This window comes from Juglans regia, chromosome 3 (genome assembly GCF_001411555.2).
Source record: "Juglans regia cultivar Chandler chromosome 3, Walnut 2.0, whole genome shotgun sequence".
NCBI lineage: Eukaryota > Viridiplantae > Streptophyta > Magnoliopsida > Fagales > Juglandaceae > Juglans > Juglans regia.
Window position 1 is genome coordinate 16,882,918 of NC_049903.1, and position 24,009 is coordinate 16,906,926.

A 24,009-nucleotide genomic window follows, 5' to 3' on the forward strand; every position below is an offset into this window, starting at 1 on the left:
GCTATTACCTTGTTTAGTTGTCTGCCCATTATTAATCTAACATGGATGATTATTTTCGTACAACAGGCTAGCTTTATTTCTCCTTTCTTTATCTTTTCACCCTCTGGCCTTTTTCAACCATTCTGCAAAATCGGAGCCTGGACTTGACAATGATGCTTTTAATTGTATTCTTTCCAGATTTGGAAATATTTCAAGAACGGATCGGAGGTATAATTCCTATATTGCTCGAGTTCATGATTCATTATTGAGGCGGGTGTTAAGGGGGGAGCAATATCTCAAGCTTTACAGCTACCGCTACGTGATTAATGGTTTCGCTGTACTTGTTACCCCAGGGCAGGTATGAGATAAGTTAAATTTCTCCATCATTGTGATGCCTGTCATAATACTCTAATTTTAAAATAAGTTTGTGGAGCGATACGGTTACTTAGTTGTTTGCTTTTGCTAGAAATGATTGTGTATTTCACGTTAGATGCTTTGTGAATGGATACTTTGAGATGTCATATGTGTGTAGAAACCTCTGTATTTTGTGACATGCTATCTATTCATACCTGGGAAAAGACTGTTGATATGAAATTGGTGAATCTTGAAGGCAGAGAAGCTTTCAAGGAGGAGAGAAGTGGCGAATGTGGTTTTGGATTTCTCTGTCAGAACTGCAACCACTCATACTCCACAGTTCTTGGGCCTACCACATGGGGCATGGACTGAAGTAGGTGGTTTTGAATCTGCCGGAGAAGGAATCGTGATAGGGTTTGTTGATACTGGCATTGATCCGACACACCCGAGTTTTGCTGATAACATTTGTGAACATCCATATCCAGTTCCAGCTCGTTTTTCTGGCATCTGTGAGGTTACTCGGGACTTTCCCTCTGGTTCATGCAATAGGAAGCTTATTGGGGCCCGCCATTTTGCAGCATCTGCTATAACCAGAGGAATTTTCAATGCAACTCAGGATTATGCATCACCATTTGATGGTGATGGCCATGGCACGTGAGTGTTTCTCTTCTTTCCTAGTTGATTGTTTGCATAGACATGCTGTTTTTTACTTTTGCACCTCTGGCAATTAGCATCAAGGTGAACTTCTAATACTTTTACTTTTCCCGTTTTCATCCATGTGTCATGGGAATTCATCTGCTTTATGCAATCCAAGCCAGCATGAATAACACATGGATTGCGTATCAAATTGACAAATACACATAGTTCATATGCCAGAGTTGAAATTGGCATCCAGATTAGGCACCCATCTTAGAGATGTTCATGTGAAGCCAAATGAACTGTTATTGCAATTTATCAGGGATATATAATGTAGGCATTAGTTTGTGTGGTTAAAGGAATCGGGTGGAATGGAGTATGTTTTAGGCTCATTTTGTTTTTCTTTTATGAGGGTAAGGTTCAACTCTTTTTTTTTATTGAGTCTTAGTTTCAAATCTTCCACAAAAGAAAGAAGGAAAAAAATTATTGCAGCCATTCAGATACAATACCTTAAGGGCAGGTTAACTTCCCTCTTGATAAAATAAAGAAAGGTAGCAGAAAAAAAGGTTCTATTAGCTGTAATTATCATTCTATTACTTTATTTTGGCTCCACCTAGTCTTTTATGGGGTTTGGTCATGTCAATTATAATTATGTACAAACCATACACCTCACTATTATTTAATTGCTGTATGACATGGAAAAGTTTTTTTTTTGCTAGCATCCTCCCTAAGATACACCGACATTGGCATGGGCCACGGCATATGTTAGACGAGTATTCTCTTGTTCTTGCTTTATTATAGTTTTCCTGGTTTCAGTGTATTGAACTATCCATAATAAGGAGTATATGTCTGTCTGTGTAATCTTTATATGGCTTCTTTTGCTTCCAAAAACCACATGAAAAAGGAGTTCATATTATATGATGATGACATCATCATCATCATCATCATTATTATTTCTCATATAAAAAGACCTTAGATTTACTAGTTCATCAGCATTGCAACAGTCTAGATGTTTCTATGTGTATTACAGAAGTCTATTAAAATATCCGAAAAGGTCACTGATGAGTCTAGTCTTGATATACAGGCACACAGCTTCTGTTGCTGCAGGAAACCATGGGATTCCAGTGGTAGTTGCTGGTCATCACTTCGGAAATGCGAGTGGGATGGCTCCTCATTCACAGTAATTAGTCCATATCTGAGCATTGGTTTGTTGTTGTTGTTGTTCATGTTGTTTTAGTCATCTTTAATATGTATCTTTAGCGGTACACATACCTTGTGTAGATATAAGATACTCCACATTCTGAAATTGGCTGTTAATATAAGATGCACTATTACAGCTCTACACTCGCTGCATTTTCCCCGTTCCATCCTAATGTGAGACCCTACCACAATCAACCTGAAGTATCACAGAATAAATAAAATATACTCCTGTTACCCATTTATTTGTGTTTTCAGTACTTAACAAAGCCTGTGAACAAAAAAGTTATACTCCTCTTTCTTCACTCTTTTTCTTTCCTTTTTTTGGGGGGGAGGGGGGCAAGGCAATGGTGAGCTGTACAATTTAAGGTAGCCTTTTCCTTCTCATAAATTTCTAAACTTGATGAAGGCAAAACTTGTTTCTATGCTTTGGGTATAAACCCGAGAAGGCTTGAATGGTGGGCTAGTTGGCACCTTTTGTGGATGTGGTTCAAAACGTTGAAAAACTGTCAAATTTACTTTTCAGATATGCTGCTGAATATTTGAAAATTATAATCCTTTCAAAGATTGAGTAATTAAGAACACCAATGAATTTTTTTTTCTCTTAATGCGTGTTTTGGTAGAACTTAGATTTCTATACTTTCTCTGTGGCCATCCTAACTGTTCTAATTTGGCTTCTCATTGTTTCTCTTCCTAGGCCTGCAAAAATATTTTGCTTATCATTTTCCATTTTCTAGCTCTATTTTATTTTCTATGCAACCCATGTCATATTCTGTTTTAAATTTAATTCATAATGACGATTTTGGTCACGGCTGTCCAGTTGGTTAGGCCTTCAGTTCATTTTACATTGACGAAGTGATATAGTGATTAAGACATTTAGTGGTGCAAATTCATCAATTTCAATGGTTTAGCTTCACCCTAGAGCTACATTTAATGGAGGGAATTGTCATGGAAAGTGAAAGGATGTCAAAGGGTGAAAAGAAAGGGTTTCCCCATTTATGGATGGAGGGAAACAGAAACAGAAATTGAGATTTGATACAGTGAAAGAAAGTGTTCTTTTTTCCTATTTACGGATGGAGGGAAACAGAAATTGAGATTTGAGACAGAGAAAAAAAGTGTTCCTTTTTCCTATTTATGGATGGAGGGAAATGGAACTTGAGATTTGAGAGAGAGAAAGAAAGTGTTCTCTTTCCTCTTGGATGTGCCAAAACCATTCTGTGGGAGGAAAGGGAATGTAAAGAAAAGGTACATGAGATAGGGGTAGTTATTCCATTCGTTTTATGCACCCGTTGCTTTCCATGGACTACAATTTCATTGAGCTCAATGTTGTTTCCGTTGCTCTCTCTATTTTTTCTCCAAGTACTCTTTCCTTGCTTCTATTTCCTCTCATTCTGTGCAGGTCGCATCATCCTCAAAAGATTCACTCTTGAAATGCTTTTCAGTAAAGTTCCTTGACTAAAAACCCTAACTAATTGAACCAAAAAAGGAAAAAGAAAAAATGTTTCTGTACTGATTTCTGTAGGTGTGTCTATATCATTTTTGTTTATATATTTATTTGTTTGTGTATTAACCAGATGTCAATCTTTTCAGCATTGCTGTTTACAAGGCATTGTACAAGAGTTTTGGAGGCTTTGCTGCAGATGTAGTTGCTGCTATAGACCAGGTAGATATTATTGGTCTTTTGCTGCTAATAGTCTTCTTCTGTCATTCACGATGTACCCTGATGGGAGGTTTGAATCTGGCATGGTAACATATGACATGCTCGACATTAAGCTTTGTTGCTAGTTCTCTTTGTCCTGATTTAGTGGTAAATCAATGCTAATTTGGAGAGATTTTTGGATTCTTTTGTATTTTCCCCTTGATATAGACACTGTTGGTTGCATATCTTTTATCTGTAACCATTTGCATTTCTGTATCATGTTTTTTTAGTCCATTAGATCTCCACCGAAATACTTTTTGGAAAGTGGGTGTCAATTAATCTATTCATCTTTCTTAGAATAGTTTTAATAGTTTTAAGCCTTTCTATTCAACATTCATCCATAAGTGAATATCTATCTGTGCCACTAAACTAGAAAATGTGCATTTCAGGCAGCTCAGGACGGGGTTGACATAATAAGCTTATCGATCACTCCCAATCGACGTCCTCCTGGTCTTGCAACATTTTTTAATCCCATAGACATGGCTTTGTTATCTGCTGTAAAGGCTGGTATTTTTGTTGTGCAAGCTGCTGGCAATACTGGACCATCACCTAAGAGCATGTCTTCCTTCAGTCCTTGGATCTTTACTGTTGGTGCCGCATCTCATGATAGAGGCTACAGTAACTCTATAATCCTTGGCAATAATGTAACCATTCATGGAGTTGGGCTTGCACGTAAGTTTGTTTTTCAAGTATCAAGCTCATCCCTTTTCATTCCCTTTATAGGCCAAGTTACTCGGAATTAGAAATCATTGAACACCTCTTTCATTCCCTGTATAAACGATCATGTAATCAATACATTCTTTCTTTATCCATTCTAACAATTTAACTTTGTTGGGAATAGGAATTCGTAGTGACACGACACCAGCTATAATTTATCAAGGCCCACCATATTCTAGTCAATCACCACTGGGATATAACGAGGGTGTGTCATGTACCATCAATTATTCATCTTTTCAAAATATTAGAAAGGATAGAAAATATATCTGTTCAGAATGTTTCAGTTATTTCAAAAGGAAAATGATTTGTGTATGCCCAAGGCATGCAAGCTCAGTGCAAGCCTTTTAAAAAAAGTGGGACCCAATCGAAAAACTCCGTATTTTATCTTTTTTATGATGGGTCTCCCTTTTTACAAAGGGCTTGCACACCCGGCTTGTATTTAGCACTAGTTATCATAGTGAGGATTAGAAATAGATGGCTTCTGCTTCCCCTACACCTGTATTTCAGTTTCCTCCTTCAATCCTCTCACATAGCTTGCTCTGTATTATGAGTTTAGGTTTGGGGTCGAAATCTATTTGTTTATATTTACTTATAAAAAAAAAGTATCATGAGTTTAGGTGCAAGATAGGAACTTTATTAGTTTATTTCATGGTGTAGGGGTGCCAAATATGAGATTCTTTTATGTATTTGAGTATTGACCTAAACTTCTATTCCACCTTAATACACATCGATTTGAAGGGGAGGGCTGCAACCTAGGCGGTGACCCCGTTATTGTTGAAAATCAAGTATTCACTTGGATACTCTATTCCAGAGGAAGACAGGGTTTGAAAACTGTGATATGAATAGTTTGAAAAAGCACTCTATATTTCCAATCCTATTATTATTCTTTCTTGACTTCAGAATAATCAGAGTCCAGTACTTATCAGGATAAAATCAAAAGAATAGTTAGAGTTCCCTTATATGTGCTTAAATCCTATATTTCTTTGACTTTGCTACTTGCATTTGTTTTATTCATGTATAATTCAATTTTTGTATTTAAATAATTATGAAGCTATTGCCCAACTTTTTACTAGATGGAGTAATTTGAGCACTAAGTCCTCTTGCAATTGTGGGTCTTGGAATCACCCGGGCATCTTTCAGTGGAGTATGTGGTTAAGATGCACATGCTCAGAGAAAAAAAAAAAAGAAAGAAGATTAGGAGATGTGCATGAGAAATCTAAACCTGTTTGTCCAATTCGACGATGGATGATGGATGGTATTTGAACAGTATGTGGTCCATAACCTGTATATATTACCATCTCAAATAGACTATTGATGATCCAACCTGCTCTCATATCTGTTTTTATTGACACATTGCTTTCAGCACTAGGTTACATCAATATTTATCTGATCTTTGCATAATGGACATTATGGCTAACGTCTTATGCATGCATTTGCAACTTTGATGTATATACACGAATGCACCCAAAAATGAATTGAAAGATAAGCTGATTTGTTTCTTGTTTGTTCAGCTGGAACTGATACTACGTACAAACTGATATCTGCAATTCATGCTTTAAACAATGAGACTTCGGTTGCCAGTGATATGTACGTGGGTGAATGCCAAGGCTCAAGTAGCTTCAATCAAGATCTTGTCCAAGGGAACCTTTTGATCTGTAGCTATTCAATTCGATTTGTGCTTGGGCTCTCAACTGTCAAGCAGGCCTTACAAACTGCCAAAAACCTCAGTGCAGCTGGTGTTGTGTTCTATATGGATCCTTTTGTAATTGGTTTTCAGCTTAATCCAGTTCCACTGAAAATGCCTGGCATCATAATTCCATCACCAGATGATTCCAAGGTGTGGGGCCTGTGTTTATTGTGTGTGGTTTTGTGTTCTGTTTGATCATTTTCAAAACTTATGACTGTAGATGGAACCTGAGTGATGAAGTTGGTTGTACATAGTAACCCTCTCTCTCTCTCTGGTGCTAACATTTTTATGAGCTATCTGACAGATTTTACTCCAATATTACAATTCTTCTTTGGAGAGAGATGGGCTTACGAAGAAAATTATTAGATACGGGGCAGTTGCACGCATTGTTGGTGGATTAAAAGCAAACTACAGTAATTCGGCTCCAAAGGTTATGTATTATTCAGCTAGAGGACCAGATCCAGAAGACAATTTTCTTGAGGATGCTGACATAATGAAACCCAACTTGGTAGCTCCCGGGAATTTCATATGGGCTGCTTGGAGTTCTCTTGGCACTGACTCAGTTGAATTCCAAGGTATAATATGTATGCCATGACATGGCAATTGTGATTTGTAAGGAAAATGATTTTCATAGACAAAAATTTTGTTCCCTCTAAATTTCAAGGTTTACAAATAATTTGAAACTCACTTTACAAATTAACTAATAATCGTTATTCACAATTAGGTGAGAGCTTTGCAATGATGTCCGGGACGAGCATGGCTGCTCCTCATGTTGCTGGGCTGGCAGCACTGATTAAGCAAAAGTTCCCTAGTTTCAGTCCTTCAGCCATTGCATCTGCCCTTTCCACGACTGCTTCTCTATGCAACAAGACGGGTGGACCAATAATGGCTCAGCGTGCCTATGCCAACCCAGATCTGAACCAATCTCCAGCAACACCATTTGACATGGGTAGTGGTTTTGTGAATGCAACTGCGGCACTGGATCCGGGTTTGATTTTTTACTCCAGTAAGTCTACTTACATATATAGATCTTGTGTGCTTGGATTATGCCTTTTGCATTTTCTTAATAAAATGTTCAATTACTGATATAAAAAAAAGACCAAGTACATGTAGTGTATATTCTTGATTGGTCAAATTCATGGAAATCGGTTGGGATATTGTGAAGGTTGATTTTTTCTTGGATTTAAATTTGGTACAAACTTTTAGTTTTTATTATCATTTCATTTTGGATTTCACTTGGAAAAACTTAGTCCATATAAATATGAGAAATAGACATATAGGTTCTTTTTTATTAAAAAAATGAGTTTCATGTATATGTTAAGGAAATTCTGCAAGTGTTGCGTGGACAATCTGTAGCTGTGAATTACAATGGTTGTTTAGATGGCCCATAATGAGAAATAGACATATAGGTTCTTTTTTTTATTAAAAAAATGAGTTTCATGTATATGTTAAGGAAATTCTACAAGTGTTGCGTGGACAATCTGTAGCTGTGAATTACAATGGTTGTTTAGATGGCCCATAAATTGCTGTTACACCAAAAATGCAAGTGAGCATCTGAATGGTTTACGTATGAGAATAGGACACTTTACTCCTTTTAACTATGATTCTTTTTGCAATATGATCATTAAGCTATCAAAATTATCATTCAGGCCTGTGTTTGAAATATAAGTTGTAATTACCCACTCGTTAAGATATGGCTGTTATCATAGATTGCAGCTTAAACTGAACCATAACCTTTAAGCTCCAAACAACAAAAGCAAAAAAGGGAAAGATGAGATGGCATCTTAATGGTTAGGTCTTAAAGGAGGGGGCAAATGATAAAAGGGCTTGTAGTTTGGGGGTTAGTAACAACTTGGGACTTTAGTAGTCATATTATGAAGGTACTTTAGTAGTTAATTTGAGGGGGAGTGTCAACTTTGGTAGTTTGGTGATCATATTGAAGAAAGGGAATGGTAGTTTGAAGGGTTAAATTTTACTTTTGCATTCTAAAGTTAATTTTGCTGTCACGACTGCTTTAATTCTCCAGTGTAAAAAAGAGAATTTCCCCAGTGCTTTGGGTTGGCTAGCCAAATCCTTTTTCACCATTATATTTCTAATATTGTCTATAAACATAACCTACAACATGTTTTTGAACCCTCTGATCAGTCTCTTTCTTGTATGTCTTGCACATTTCCTTGCGGTATTTTAAATTGAATCAAATTTCTACTTATTGTTGCACTTTGTATCTGTCACACACAAAAAGCCCAAGTCTGTTTCGGCCGACTTGTTTGTGTTTCCTGTAAAAATTGGCATCTTTGTCCAAGCATCAAACAAGATATAAGGCAGCTGAAAATGCTAGATTTAAAGCTTATGATGAGCTTTATATTGACTTGCTAAAATAAGGAAACACTAGAGACTAGTATTAAATGAGGATAGAGGTGTTTTACTAAAAGAAGCTATTAAAGAAAGATGGAGCATCTATGTTGATTGACTTTCTGAGGCAGAAGTCAAGAATCAATCAAGAATTGGTTGCACCTAATTATTTTCTCATGTGAAGGTTCCTCTCATGGGGTCCATGGAATGTTAAATGCAATCATGAGTTTTATTTTAATCTCTAAACATGTTGACATAATTAACCTCTAGTAGGGGTTGGCTCAAAGTGGTAAGAACTTTGGTCTTGGTGGTATGCTTCCTCTGGATTTAAGGTTTGAATCCTTGAATGCAAACAATTTCTAGGGGCCATGTCCCATTGGTATGAAGCCGATGATTTTCCTGTTTCATGTGATGGGGACGCATTACACAGGTCCTAGGACCAGGTAAAAGACATTATTAAAGACTTGTTGCATTTGCAAGATTACCAGAATTTCTCATGCATCATCAAAAAAGTATGTTAATATCGTTTAGTTGGCATATTGCATATAGAATAATCAGATAATGATAATGTATAAACAATTGCATCTCTATTCTATCTGTCCCCCCATTTTGAATATCCATCGAAATTCTTAAATAGTGCTTTTCTATGCCAATTAATGCATGCATCTGATTCAAAGTCTGAAGCATCATGTGCCTTTTATTGTAGGTTATGATGACTATATGCAGTTTCTTTGCGGCATTAATGGATCTGCTCCTGTGGTTTTGAATTACACTGGTCAAAACTGTTGGGTTTATAATTCTACCATCAATGGAGCTGACCTGAACTTGCCCTCCATCGTGATATCAAAACTGAACCAGTCTACAACAGTACAGAGATCAGTGATCAACATTGCTGGAAATGAGACTTACAATGTTGGTTGGAGTCCTCCTTCTGGGGTATCTGTTAAAGTGGTTCCAACGCGCTTCACTATTGCAAGTGGGGAGAGACAGATCTTGAGTGTATACCTCAATGCAACTATGAACAGTTCTGTTGCCAGCTTTGGGAGAATCCGACTTTTTGGAAATCAAGGTCATAGTGTCAACATTCCTCTATCAGTCGGCGTTCAAATTCTCATCAAACATTACTAATGGCTGATGATGTTATGTAGTGTTTTCTTGTTTGTTTGTTTTTGTTTTCCTTTTCTTTTCTTGTGTTTCATAATTCTCATTTCTTTTGTTTTTTTTTTCCCTTCTCTTTACTTGGTCTTGCTAGATGTATTAACCATTTTTTTATTCATTATCATGTAAATGTTGAAGCATCTTTTGCTAACATAGATACAATGGTTGAATGATAACCATCAGTCATCTCTCTCTCTCTTTCTCTCTCTCTCCAAGAGCCAATTTGAACTTTAAGCAAATCATGGAGACGATTTTAACATTGAGTTGCGTTACGTGTACTTATAATTTTACGTACACTATTTTACGTATTGAATAATAGTCTTATTTTATCATTGTTTTCTTTTTTAATTTGAATTTTGAATTTTAAAATTTTAACAATTTTAGTAGTCGACACATCAATATGTATGGTTATTTCAAATGCCCACTAGAACACTAAAACCAAACGATTAGCATCCTTGCAATTAAGAAATTGACTTTAAACAAGTAATTTCTTGGCATCAAAAGAAAAAATATTGCCAAAAATCACTTTCTAGTTTAAAATATATGTGAGACTACTTAAATTTAACAACAAAAATTATTTTTTGTCGTAAAAATAAATGTAAATAAATACAACGAAATTCTAATAATTGCTTTTAAATGCCCACTAGAGCACTAAAACTATACATTACTAGTTTAGAATCTGATCATATAAAGTCAATAGACAAACAATCTTATTATTCCATTCTTCTTTATTTGTTTATTTTCATTAAGCATCAACTAATTAAATATCTGTGTACTGCATGCCATAAGCTAGCTGGATCATTAGCTTAGGGTCCTTTAAATTAAGATGACTTTGATTCTACCAAAATCACTTATAATTAGATCTAATTAGAGTTTCAGTAAGGATTCTTAAAGTCAATACTATAAAAATAACGAGTATTTATGACGAGTTATTTATGACGAGAATAGACTCATTTTTGCAAAGAATATTCATTTTGATAGAAAATAACTGGATATAAATAAAACAGTTTTCTCTACATGAATGAAAACAATTTCACTGCTTAGCTCCTCAATACCCGGAGATTACTTCTTATAATATAATAATATTATTATTGCATGTCTAAGGCTGTAAATGAGCAGATTGGAAAGCACTTCAGAGAGTTATAAATTATAATTAGTTTCATGCGCATGTTGGGGCTGATCATCAGTATATCTCTAAATATTGCATGGTCTTTGATCAAGCTTTACTGTATAGCAAGGTAAAGCAAGCTTGGCTGCTCTCATGAATATCTTTCAAGTCTTCAACTGAACTTCTCAACTGAACTCGTTTGGATCTCAAACTCATCTCAATTCATCTTAACTCATCATTACAACTTTTTCAAATTTCAATATAAAATATAATAAATAATTCAACTTTTTTAAATTTCAAAATAATAATAATATTAAAAAATAATATTTTAACAATATTTTATCATCTCAACTCAACTCACTTCAACATCCAAACACAACCTTAACTTTGTTGGCCAACTCCAGAAGACAAATGATCATCTGATCAATAACTACTTAACAGTGAAAGAAAAGGCAACTCATGTGTGCTACAAAGCCTAGCTACAACCAAAACACACCTTCACAATATTTAAAAGAGAAGTAGAACATGATACAAAACTGAGAGAGAGAGAGAGAGAGAGAGAGTTTTTGACATGCATGGCAACTTAAGCAGGGGGAGGTGAGAGGAAGGGGATGGGTGGAATATTGAATATTGGAGGGAGGGGTGGTAACATAGGAATCCTAGGCACTGGGGGGATTCCAGGAATCTCAAATGGAGGAGGAAACGGGAACTGAGTAATAGGTGGCGGAAATGGAAACTGGGGAATAAGGGGTGCAAATGGAAGTATTCCCGGAAGAGGTGGCAAGTTCTTCATCTCACCCAAGTGATCCTTCATATCATGATCATCATCTTTGTTCTTGTTTGATTGCTCCATTTTTTCTCCATTTTCCTTTCCATTTCCTGCATTTTGAGCTTGTGATTTCACGAGTTGGCGACCTTCACTTGATGCTATAAAATGATGAACACAATCAAGCTTGAGATGAAAATGAGCTTTAAGATCACCCTTGCAGAAGAACTCTGGAAACCCATGGCTTCAGAGAGAGAGAGAGAGAGAGAGAGAGCACAGGTAAAGAGCTCTACTCTATGGCAGGGGTTTATATAGAGAAGAAACCTGATCTACCTCTGGATTTAAGAAGTCTTAACTTATTGCTAGCTAGGGGATGCATGGCTCTTGATGGCTGTGCCAAACAGTCGGAGATTTATATGTGTATACGATACCAAAGATGCAGTGTTTCAGCGTTAAACGTTAAATGTGGCAGAGGAGTTGAAATGAGTGCCATATTACCCGAATTTTATACAAACAAGATATTAAGAAAATTAGGGTAGGTTTGGTTAAACTCTTCTCAATCATATCTCAATTTATTATTATAATTTTTTTAAATTTTTAAAAAAATATAATAAATAATTTAATTTTTTTAAATTTTAAAATAATAATAATATTAAAAAATAATATTTAATTATCTCAATTCAACTCAATTCAATTTAACATCCAAACACTGATTCTTAATATATAGTAATAAATGCAGTGAAATATGCGTACGTACGTGCCACCAATATTACGCGCGGTTGCATGCATATCAACGATTGCGTGTCATGACATTTCAGTGAGCCCACCATTTTAAATTTTAATTTAGCTTGATCTGCTCCATAATATTTATATATATGAGAAATAATAACTACAATCATAGAGTATGAGTACGTAAACGTCACGCAATCTTTTACGTGATAATTTTAAAAAATATATACTACCCAAGCAAGAAAGAAAATCAAGTTAAAGTCGGTAATTAATTTGGTGGTGCTTAAATGTATATATTTTTATGAGTAAATATTGTATTAATCTTATAAGAAAGAGATACAAGAAGGGAAGGTCATAATTACTCCGGACAAGTATCATGTTATATATGGCAGATACAATGCATAGAGATGCAAATAAAAAAATGCAATTGTACTATCGATATATAATAAGGTCCGGGCTCGTATTCCTCAACGATCGAAGCAAATGATTTGATCGTCACAAAAATGATTTTTGATAAGGTTAATTCGAAAAATCGGTTCGATTCGATTCTTACTGATTCAAAAATGATCTAGATTGACGACAATTCTTATATTTGTCATGTACTTAATAATTTATTATATTTGTCATGTGCTTATAATTTAATGATTTTTATCTTCTTTATATATGAGGCAAAAAAATGTCGACATCGAGGTACTTAAATATATAGATTACATGTTATTAATGAAATTATTTGAATTACTTTATTCAATTTATTGAATCACTCGATTTATTGAATCGGTTCTTACCCGATTCCAATTTTTCAAGTCTTGATTTTGGTACAATCTCGATAGGGGGGATTGCGGTATTGAAGCAGAAAGTTGCAACCCTTAATGATACAATATCGGATTTAATTGCTTCAAAAAATTTGATAGAGTTTATGAAGTTCTCTTCCTTCATATACTCGAAAAAGAAGGTAAGGAAAAAGTTACATATAGTTACTTGTAAGTATCTATAATGATAACATGTGTTGGTGCAAGATTGTTAATGAATCACATGGTCGTATGGATCGAGTTGTTAGGAGTAATCATCAACTTGGACAAGAGACCTAGAGTTCTACAAGAGTCTTACGTCCTGTTTAGATATTTAAAATATCTCAATATATCTATGAATAGTAATAAAAGAAAAATGATATTTGCAATCATGGAGTGCTGATGAGTGTACGAAAGTATACTCTAAATATTCTATTATTGGACTAAAATGTTGAAATGTGAATAGAAATAATATGAATTAATGTGTATTCTTGAATTGAGTTTCTATTTACTTTAGAATACTCTTGAGCATATTTTTATATTTAATTTCAGAGTTTATAAAAGAATAAGTCTAAACCCAATTAAATTCAAAGGACTTTCAAGTGTGCAAGACATTGGAACAATCTAAGAACTTTCAACGAGTGTAAGACTCTTTAAATAAAGATAATGATGGAGTTTGAGAGTAATTCGGATCAAGGGAAAAAGTCAGCCCGAAATTTGCTAGAAGACACAACCTGTATATATTTTAGTATTTTGATCATAACTTTCCGTTCAAATATTGGATTGATGTGTTTCTTGATGCGTTGGAAATCTATCTTAAAGGGCTACAAAATTGTCTCTAATATCTAATAAGAATTTTCAAATTTGAACTCCTGAAGTGAGTACGTAGCTGTCAAGTTTAGTCCTAAAATTTAGACGATTTTGTATGCAGGAATATGAAAGACATTAAGGTTCTTTTTTACCCTATATAAGTATTTCATTAGCACGAAATTGAGGGTTAAGAAATGGGATATGGCTCAATTTTGAAGAGGGGGAGATGAAATTAATTTCCATGACGCTGTTTGATTTATTTTTCTCTTGAGGTTTTTGTTGTCCATTATATTTATGGGTAACTAAATTCTAAAGTAAGATTAGGGATGAACTTGCACATTAGATGATATTTTTAATTTATGTATTTGATTTTCAATTATTAAAATTATTTTTTTTTATCATTCTCAATTCATTGTTGATGTTTTCTTTTCCGAATAATCATAGAATTTATTCTGTTTATAGATTCAGTCATACTTTTTCTATTGAATGGATTGGCTCTTTGATTATGTTTGGATCAATTATTTTTCTATATTGATTTAATTCTTTGTTGCAATATCGCTTTCTGAGTATATTGTCGTCGTTAGATTTTCTCAATAATGATAATAATTTACTTGTTTTAAAAATGGTGAATTGATTTTTCAAAGAATTACATTTGATTTAATCTTGGTTTATAAATATATACTTTCCAATTGTGAATTTTGGAAATTGAGTTCCCAATTGAGTTATTCAATGAATTAAGAATAATTAAAATATCAAATCTGTACAAGGGATTCCCGATACTTTACTATTTGTCAAATTTGAGTATTTTTTCCGTTAATCACTTTGCTTCACTTTAATTTGCATTTATAATTAATGGAGATAAAATTAATGTTCTCCATTAATTATTTGATATTTTTCTTTAATTTTTTTGTTCATTCTACTATTCTTTTAATTTGTTTATCTGTAGAATCAACAACCCAAAGCTGTGCGACAACTACCGCATTATTTTTTGGACGTAATCAAGTGCGCAAGCGCCACGCAATTTCTTTAAAAAAAGTGAGTAAATATGGAACCTACATGAAAAAATAATAATTTTTTAATAGTAGATTTTACTCTTTTTCAAAACGACTGTCCGACGGTTGTGCACTCTATAATTGTATGTAGAATTACTCGTAATGAAATAGTTTGAGTTAAAATGTTTTATTGGGTTTTGGAAATGAGAGAAAAAAAAAAGTTGAATAAAATTAATATTATAAATTTAAAGAATTGTTTGAATATAATTTTTTAATATAATTTTTGTTTTAGAATTTGAAAAAATTGTATTATTTTCTATGTTTTGTTTAAGAGTTTGTGAAAGTTATAATGATTAGGTAATACTTAAATGAAAAAGTTAAAGATTTGAAATTGAAAAATATTTTATATTTGAGTGATATTTAAAAAGAAAATATTTCAAAATATTTCAAAATATCCAAGAACACTTAAAAACAGTTATGTTGCCAAATGAAGCCAATCTTATGTCAAAGGTAAGTCACAAAGTTTTCATGAGGAAAATTATATATGATCTAGTTGAGAACGGTACTTTTTCGATTTCAATACAAATGACATGAGTACCTTCTTTCTTTAAAATTATTGGTAAGAAGATCGATGCTAATAACTTATGTCCAATTGTGAAACAAGATCTTGTCTCTAAAATGTTCATGACAATCAAATATGGCATTGGTCGTGTTTGTGCCAAATGAGGGTTATGGGCCAAATGGCGTTTTTGTTCTTAGTTTCAAAAGTATTTTAGAAGATAAGGAGATTGACGAGGAATTTAAAAAATCACTTTCATTGGAAGGTTGGAATACTTACATTAGTATCGTTTGGTTACACATATGAGATGAGATGATATAAAAATTAAAAATTGAATAAAATATTATTTTTATTTTGTGATTTGAAAAAATTGAATTGTTTATTATATTTTGTGTAAGAGTTTGAAAAAGTTATAATGATTATATGAGATACAATGAGATGATTTAGTTTGTATAACTAAACCAGGCTAGATCAAATGATATTAGTGCATTTCCCACCGGAATTAGATAAGATGATGTAAGTGTGAAGTGCGCCCAATCCAAATTTAAACAGTTAGGATTTAACCACGAAATTTAAACATGATATTGATCATAAGCATTTCAATTGCGAGTTAACCACGAAATTAACTTATAATTGACCTGCAGCATGCATATTATACTGTGCATGGCAACTTTTTGGTATAATATATACAGAGCAGCTGCTAAGCGGTCCATCCGCTTTATGCACATTAACAGCCCACCAATGGCTGGGCGCCACATCAGAAATAACATTATAAGCTGCGTACACTCTTCCGCACAGAATAGAGTTGTAAAACAATTCAAACTTACCAGCGGCTACACAGAATTCATCTTCACTCCCGCGTGCGTCGATCGACCAGCAAAGCACCATCGCGAAAATCTGCCGCCAGAATCCACCGCCAGAATCCACCGCCACAAGTCCACCACTTGAAGGCCGTCGTTGTCCTCCTTGGTATGTTAGAGCAAACACTGACTTCATAAAAAACCAGTCCAATAATTTGAAATTCGTTACCCACTACGCTGCCATTGGGAAGTCCGTCGCCCACCATAGTTGCTCGAAAATTCTAACAGTTGTTCATGGCTGACTCCAGTGACCTTGGTTATCCAGAGGTATTGTTTTTTTTTTTTTTTTTACATTATAAATCTTTACACTACTAGTGTTTGACAAAATGTTTGAAAGAGTTCACTTCACATTATATTTTGAGGATCTAGCTTGGCTTTCAGTTTAAAGATTGAGAGATTTTACATTATAAATATTTACACTACTGGCTGAGAGATTGTTGATTTATTTGAAGAAAAAAAAATATGGAGAATGAACTATATTGTATTTTTTCACAGTGTTGAATGTTCACAAAACTGTCCCATCTTGTATTTTTGTCTTATGATAGCCATAAGAAGGATTTGATCTCAGTTAAAATTGAATGTGGGTTTTGAAATTGACAAATGATAATATTGGAACAAGTTGGTAAAAAAATGGATTGTGCTTGCTTGTTTTGATAGCCGGCCTGGAATAAAAAACTCATGTTGATGATATGTTCATCTTTCAAATACTAGCCTTTGAATGAATAGATAATGATGCAATGATTCTTATGAAATATCATTATCTCTGGCCTGTTCCTGCTAATAAAGCATAATGTCAGTGACCAGGACCGCAAGAAGGATTACTTTCTTGAAAATATTTACATGAGAATATTTTTTCTCAGTGCTTATGCAACCATATCTTTCATAGCTTTGTTGATTTTTACACTTTAAGAGTGTAAAGATATTTTCAGTGTATATTAATTATGACATGCAGCAAGAGTTGTATTTTCAGCTTGCTTGTAAATTTTCTTAATTCCTTTTTTACGTTTTGGTTTCCCGAATAGATATAAGATATAGCTAGAGAGAGGGAGAGAAAGAGATATATATGAAAATAAGAGCTAAAAAGTACCCTGATAGCTTTGTTGATTTTTCATTATGGAGTTATAATCATGCTCTTCTTTATTTATTTTTAGCTTTGTTGATTTTCTATAACTAATGGATTTATAATCATGTGGTTTTGCATTGAAGGAACCAATTTATAATATTGATAGTGATGAACTTGAGTCTGAAAGTGAAAACATTCAATGTGATGTGAATGTTGAAGATAGTGTCAATGTCGAAGATGGAGTGAATGTGATTCCCTCTTCAAGTAGTGGTCCGTTAGAGCCATTCATTGGTATGATATTTGAGGAGGTCGAAGATGCCCAAACATTTTACAAGGCATATGCAAGGCGACAAGGATTCGCAATCCGGACGAATCATACTCGATTGTCAAAAGATGATAAAACTCTTTGTGCAGTAGACTATGTTTGCACAAGGGAAGGATTTCGGCAAGTAAGTCGGAAAGACACAGATCGACAACTCCCTGAACCCGCTGAGACAAAGATTGGATGTAAGGCAATGATGGGAATAAAGAAAGATGGTGAAAAGTGGATAGTCAACAAGTTTGTGGTTGGATATAATCATATTCTACTTACACCGAGAAGTACTAGCTTCCTTCGTGGGCATATGGGAGTTACTAAAGTCCAAAAAAAACTTATTATGACTTTGACTGAATCCGGTGTACCGACAAGGAAAATAATGTCGGTGTTGAGTAAAGATTCAGGTGGTGAATTTAATGTCGGTTGTATTGGTAAGGATGTAGAAAATTACTTGGGAAGCAAAATGAGGAAAATATTTGAAGAAGGGGATGCACAAAAGTTATATTCATACTTTCTTGATTGACAACTCAAAGAACCTAGGTTTGTTTTCTCCATGCAAGTTGACAAGGATGGGAGTATGGGAAGCTGTTTTTGGGCTGATGCGAGATCAAGAGCTGCATATCAATATTTTGGGGATGTTGTTACATTTGATGCCACTTACCTTACCAATATTTATAAGATGCCATTTGTGCCATTTTCTGGAGTTAATCATCATCACCAGACCATAATGTTCGGTTGTGCTTTGTTGGTTAATAAAACGGGAGAATCATATACATGGTTATTGAGAACATGGCAAGAAGCAATGCTTGGGCGTGCCCCATCAACGATAATTACCGATGATGACAAGGTGATGGCTAAGGCAATTGTAGAGGTACTCCCGAATACAACTCATAGGTTGTGCTTGTGGCACATTTTACAAAAATTTCCCGAACACTTGGCCCATGTATACAACAAGTTTTTGGACTTTCAAAAAGATTTTTGTCATTGCATACATGAGACAATTACTACTGATGAGTTCGAGCAAGAATGGGCTTTGATTATGGTGAAGTATGACTTAGGAGAAAATACTTGGCTGCAAAATCTTTACAGCCGACGGGATAAGTGGGTACCAGCCTACTTGCATTCGACATTTTGTGCTGGTATGTCAACAACTCAGAGGAGTGAGAGCATGAACAAATTTTTTAAAGATTATGTTCGTTCAAGCACTATGGTTAGTGACTTTGTGCATCAGTATGAGAAAGCTATAGATGCACGTTACTTTAAAGAGAAAGAGAAGGATGTGCGGACAAAATCTACGCGGGCGATAATGAAGACACCTTTTAAAATTGAAGAGGAGGCGGCGATTGTTTATACAAGAAAGTCTTTCACGATCTTCCAAGATGAGCTGTTCAATAGTCTACGGTACCAAGCAAGAAAATTGTATGTGAGTGGTGAGGCCAAGACATATGGAGTGACAGCTCATGGTAAAGAAACACCTATTTACCACGTGACTTTGGAGGGTGATGAAGGACATGCTACATATACATGCCATAAGTGGGAGTTTATGAGGATTCTTTGTAGGCACATATTATGTGTTTTTGGCAAGAAAGCGAAGTTAAATATATTGCCACAACATTATGTTCTAGACAGATGGACTATTAATGCTAAGAGTCGACCCATTCCCGACATACCATGTTCTGATGACCAAGTGCGGCAAGTACAAGATGAGGCTACGATGAGAAAAAGCAAGTCAATGATACAACTTTATGACATTGTTGAGCTTGCATCACAGTCAGCTAAAAAACACAATCATTTTACACTTGCTTTGGAAAAGGTTTACAAAGAGTTGCTTGCAATGGAAGATCATGTAGAATGTTCACAAACGATGCCCACCAATGAATGTATACCATCTAGAAGTCAAGTTATATCAAACTTCTCACAAACGGTGCAGGATCCTCCACGGGTGCCCACAAAAGGGCGCCCAAAGTCTTTGAGAGCGAAGAACCCAAAGGAAACACAAACAACAAAGAAAAGACGTTGTAGCATTTGCAAGAATGAGGGACATGCTAAAAATAATTGTCCTTCAGTGAGGTATAGTAGCCTTGTACTTATTTGTATTTTGCTGGTTTTTAATTAACGAAACTAATAAAGTTTGTTGTTATTTTTGTAGGGATTTTGGGCCAACAACTGACAACATATTAGAACACTTGGATTCATAGTTTCATTTTGAATATATATTGTATGTGAAATATTCCCTCTCTTTAGCTTAGCTATATCTATTGTTGAGCTTTAATCTACAGCACTTTTATATGTTTCTTTTTCATTTCACTCTTATAGTTTCATCTTCTATACTTTAGTGCAATTTTTAAAACTGGACATTTAATTGAGTTTGTCTCTACTTTATATTTTCATTTCACTCTTATAGTTCTATGTGACATTTAATACCTGAAAATCCATTCTTCGGGAAAACTGGATCTTTGTAAGCATGTAACTAAAGCTGCAACTGAATTTTGGACCAAAGCCAATATTGATTTTAGGCACTTTTTTTTAATCTTTTGTAATGTCTGAACTAGTTTGTTTATGTATTGAAGCTCTGCTCTACTTGGGAAGGAAATGGAATTCATCCCTCTTTGGTTTCTGTATTGAAAGACATTCATTTCACTTAAATTTCTATTTGTAGTAGCCCTTTCATTTCATGTAAGCTTAGTGTTTTGTGAGGAGACAACACTTGTATTCCTGTAGAATCTTACAATTTCCCATATTTAAAGGAGCAAAGGCTTCTATAGTTACCCTATTGCATAAGACTTCGTATATTTTGAGTGTGTGTGCGCGTGTTAAGGCATAAAAAGCTTTGGGGTAAGCTAATTTTGATTTAAATCATTTGCAGATTGCGTTGTAGAGTTTGGGAGAGTGCTACTCATTTTCTTAATATTTTTATTATGGGTGAGATTGATACCAAGCCTATAGAACCAATCCAAATTGCTCTCTCCTTGTTTGGTGAGAAAAGTGATCAGAGGAAATCTTGGTGTACTAGCAGCGATGTAAGAACGGCGAGGAGAAGCTGTTTTTTGGTTTTGGTTATAAGTGGGAGGAGGTGCCGAATTATGTATTCAAGGCAACTGAAGAAAGCTTTTGGAACCATATTGTATTTCTTGTATTTATATTGTATTGTATTGTATTTATTACAGAAACTGAACTATATTGTATTTATTTCTAGACATCTTGTACTTCTATTGGAACCATCTTCTATTTATTTGGAATTGAATATTTCAGTTTGAGAAAATATTGTGATGTGCAATATTCAACTGTTAGGACATAATAAGATATAGTCATTACATTAATAAAAGTAGTCATTACATTAAAGTACACCACATTACATGAGTCGTAGCACTGATTGAGATCCATTGTAATTTTTTGGATACATAACAATTACACCACAAACTACTATAAAAAATAACCATGACAACATTAACACTTTCAAGACTCCCTTGTACTTATTCTCCATTGCTTTAAATTTGGATTCTTCGATGCGTAGCCGCTCATTAAGTACCCTGTCGTTCCTCAGTTCAGCTAACTCCAAGGCCGTCTTACAACAGTTGTTTTGCTCTTTTTGGAGATCAATCCACTCAAAAAATCCACATTGTTTACCCATCTTATAATTTGGGCAATTGAAAAATCTTCTACCAAAACTATTAGATTTTCCAGAAATACGTAGCTTCGCTTGGCAGCCACAGTAGCAAAGTGGTCTCTCAAAGCTACCTTTATCTTCCCCTCTTGCAGTCCAAGAACTTGAACTAGAATGAGAGCTCGAACTTCTCCTTGACTGTCATCATATTGAAAAGTCATTAATTTTAACAATGCTAACAGATGGTGCATAAAAGAAACTATCATGCTAGTGCAAAAAAAGTTATGTTCTACTTCAGATCTGTGCAGTTTTGATTAGAAGATGGCCATCACCATGGTCATCAATTCAATATTGTTTCCCGCAAATCACTATGGCACAAACACTGTTAGTGAAAATTGAAGCTGGAATCTTGAAGCTTATTGCTCGTATTTAAACTGTTAGTCAAAAGTTATGTTCTATTGCTCGTATTTAAGCTGGAATCTTGAAGCTTATTGAAGCTGGAATCTTCAATATTGAAGCTTTATTAATGGCTTTATTACAACAAATAACATTAAAGCCTATTGCTCGTATGCCTCCTTTTCAAAAGCCGAACATAATCTTACCAATTCAAACTTAATTTATTAATACCAAACAGCTCACATGGATCGAAGCATATTGCACTTCATAAGACTAACCATCATCGTTACATGTACAATGGTATACAAAAACAATTGTTACATTAACACCTATATATAAGTGCTACACTTAGTGCTACATTAACATGTTAATATTGACACCTAGACTGTTAATAGGCCCATGCCAACGCTAATACAATGTCAAACCGACAATTTGATCAACAATTTGATCCACTTTGAGCATAATTTTTTTTCTTAGAACTTTTATCAAACACTTTCTGTGCATCATGTTTTCTGAGCTTCTAATCGGTTTCTCCCCTTTCTTCTTCACCCGTTTACATTAACACTTACAAGCAAGCACCAAATTCACACTTAAAAGAATCAATCATCTCACACAACAAAGCTCATTGACAAATCATCATTATCGTTTTCTATTTAAACTGTGAAAGGGGCAAAACAAAATTAAAACCAGAGATCTTACCGTTTTCTCTGGAAATGGAGTTCCCTCCATGCCACCGTACGGGTCGAGCTCCGTTGGGGGTCGAGTTGTCGCTGGGTCGAGTTCTGTCGTGGGGTAGAAATACCTTAGGTATGAGAAATACCGTCTAGGTCGAGGTCCGTTTGGGAATGGGATGGAGGGGATGGGAGATGGAGGAGAAGACGACGATGGAACAGGTATGAGAATACTGTCTGTGTCGAGCTCTGTTTGGGAATGGGATGGAGGGGATGGGGGATGGAGGGTAGACGACGAACTAGAGAATGGACAAAAGCACACGGGAATAGCAGATATGCATCCATTCGGGTGTAGGCAGATGTAGATTAAGTGAAATAAATTGTATACGTGGCAGCCAAGTATTAGTGGGCTGTTTATTGAAGAAGGTCGGATGGACCGGCCACCAGGTATTCTCTAATATATAATAAGAATATGGATTACGTTTATTAATTAGAATTGTGAATATTGATTATCTAATATATTTGATCATATTATAAGAATTAATTGTGAATGTGCATATAATTAATTATGTTGATAGAATATATAATTAATTAAAATATGAAGTTTTTAATTAGGTAATTAGATAAAATATTTGCATCAACTCAACCTATTTACGTAAAAAACGAGTTGAAACAAATTAAATGAACTATGTTATAGTCAAGCTAACATGAGTTATTTATTAGACGTACACGATTTGTGGGTGACTCATTTAATTAAATGGGTCATACTTGGGTTGACCATATATATAAGTTTGACATCCATAACTTAACACAAAAATGAAAGTTGACGGACAAACACGAATTGCTATCCCGAGTGTGGAGCACCAACAAACAATATGTGGTAAATAAAGTGCATAGAAATAAAATTAAGAAATTTGCAATGAAGCCAATAAATTAGTCCATGCCCATATCTAGGCCTGCAACCCGATTAAAAAAACACTGATTTACCCCCGACCCGACTCGACCCGGTAACATAAAGGCGTGAACTCGACCCGAATAAGCAGGGTCTTGTTCGGGTCGGATCGGTTTTTAGGTATATAATCTGCCTATTACGTTTTGTTTCTCTCTCATGTACTTTCTTCCACCTCACCTTCTGCCCCGAATCTCCTTTCCTTTCTCATCTTCATTCTTTCTCCCAAAAGTGAAAATCACCCACAATTGAACTATGTCGTTTAACTAGCCGTAGGAGGAGGACGATGAGGCCGCGTTGGAGCAGACCCTTTTGGTGATCCAGGAGGTGGCCATCTACAAGATCTGGTCGGGTTGCCTTAGGATCGTTTCCTGCAAGGCTCGCTGCGAGAGCACCGTCGAGAGCATCCTTAACTCGTCACGCTACTCCGTCCTCAAGATCGAGGATGGCCGGGGTAAGAGCCTTCCTGGGTCTCGGTTTCTTCCCCCCTTAAGGATTTCAATCGAGTGAACCTTTTTTTAATTTTTTCCAACTCTGGTCTAGAGCTTCTTCAATAGTGCCGAAGTGGGTTGAAGGAATTTTTTGGTCAAAACTCAAGGTTGCGGCAAAGTGGGTTGCT

At 35.0% G+C, this 24,009-nt stretch overlaps 2 protein-coding genes across 2 annotated transcripts in view; both read left to right on the plus strand.

Moving 5' to 3' along the window:
* The window catches only part of LOC118347992 (subtilisin-like protease SBT2.2), a 10,409-nt gene extending 440 nt beyond the window's left edge, over positions 1 to 9,969 (plus strand). The window contains exons 3-11 of the mRNA XM_035688707.1: positions 67 to 337; positions 590 to 987; positions 2,054 to 2,149; positions 3,757 to 3,829; positions 4,255 to 4,537; positions 6,094 to 6,419; positions 6,574 to 6,844; positions 6,994 to 7,275; positions 9,328 to 9,969. Of these exons, the coding sequence (XP_035544600.1) occupies positions 67 to 337; positions 590 to 987; positions 2,054 to 2,149; positions 3,757 to 3,829; positions 4,255 to 4,537; positions 6,094 to 6,419; positions 6,574 to 6,844; positions 6,994 to 7,275; positions 9,328 to 9,749 (2,422 nt within the window). The 3' untranslated portion in view covers positions 9,750 to 9,969. The remainder of the gene's footprint in view (positions 1 to 66; positions 338 to 589; positions 988 to 2,053; positions 2,150 to 3,756; positions 3,830 to 4,254; positions 4,538 to 6,093; positions 6,420 to 6,573; positions 6,845 to 6,993; positions 7,276 to 9,327) is intronic.
* Positions 9,970 to 18,347: 8,378 nt separating this feature from the next.
* Positions 18,348 to 23,900, plus strand: LOC118347993 (protein FAR1-RELATED SEQUENCE 5-like). Its single transcript, XM_035688708.1, has 3 exons — positions 18,348 to 19,840; positions 20,637 to 20,790; positions 23,667 to 23,900. The coding sequence occupies exons 1-3, from the start codon at positions 18,348 to 18,350 to the stop codon at positions 23,898 to 23,900; spliced, it is 1,881 nt and encodes a 626-aa protein (XP_035544601.1).
* The last annotated feature ends 109 nt before the right edge of the window (positions 23,901 to 24,009 follow it).

Bases quoted from the DNA above. Each gene is read 5' to 3' on its own strand.
- LOC118347993 (XM_035688708.1), top strand. From the start codon at position 18,348: ATGGGAAGCTGTTTTTGGGCTGATGCGAGATCAAGAGCTGCATATCAA. The intron at 19,841-20,636 runs GTATAGTAGCCT...AATCATTTGCAG, and splicing joins AATAATTGTCCTTCAGTGAG to ATTGCGTTGTAGAGTTTGGG. The intron at 20,791-23,666 runs GTAAGAACGGCG...AACTAGCCGTAG, and splicing joins CTTGGTGTACTAGCAGCGAT to GAGGAGGACGATGAGGCCGC.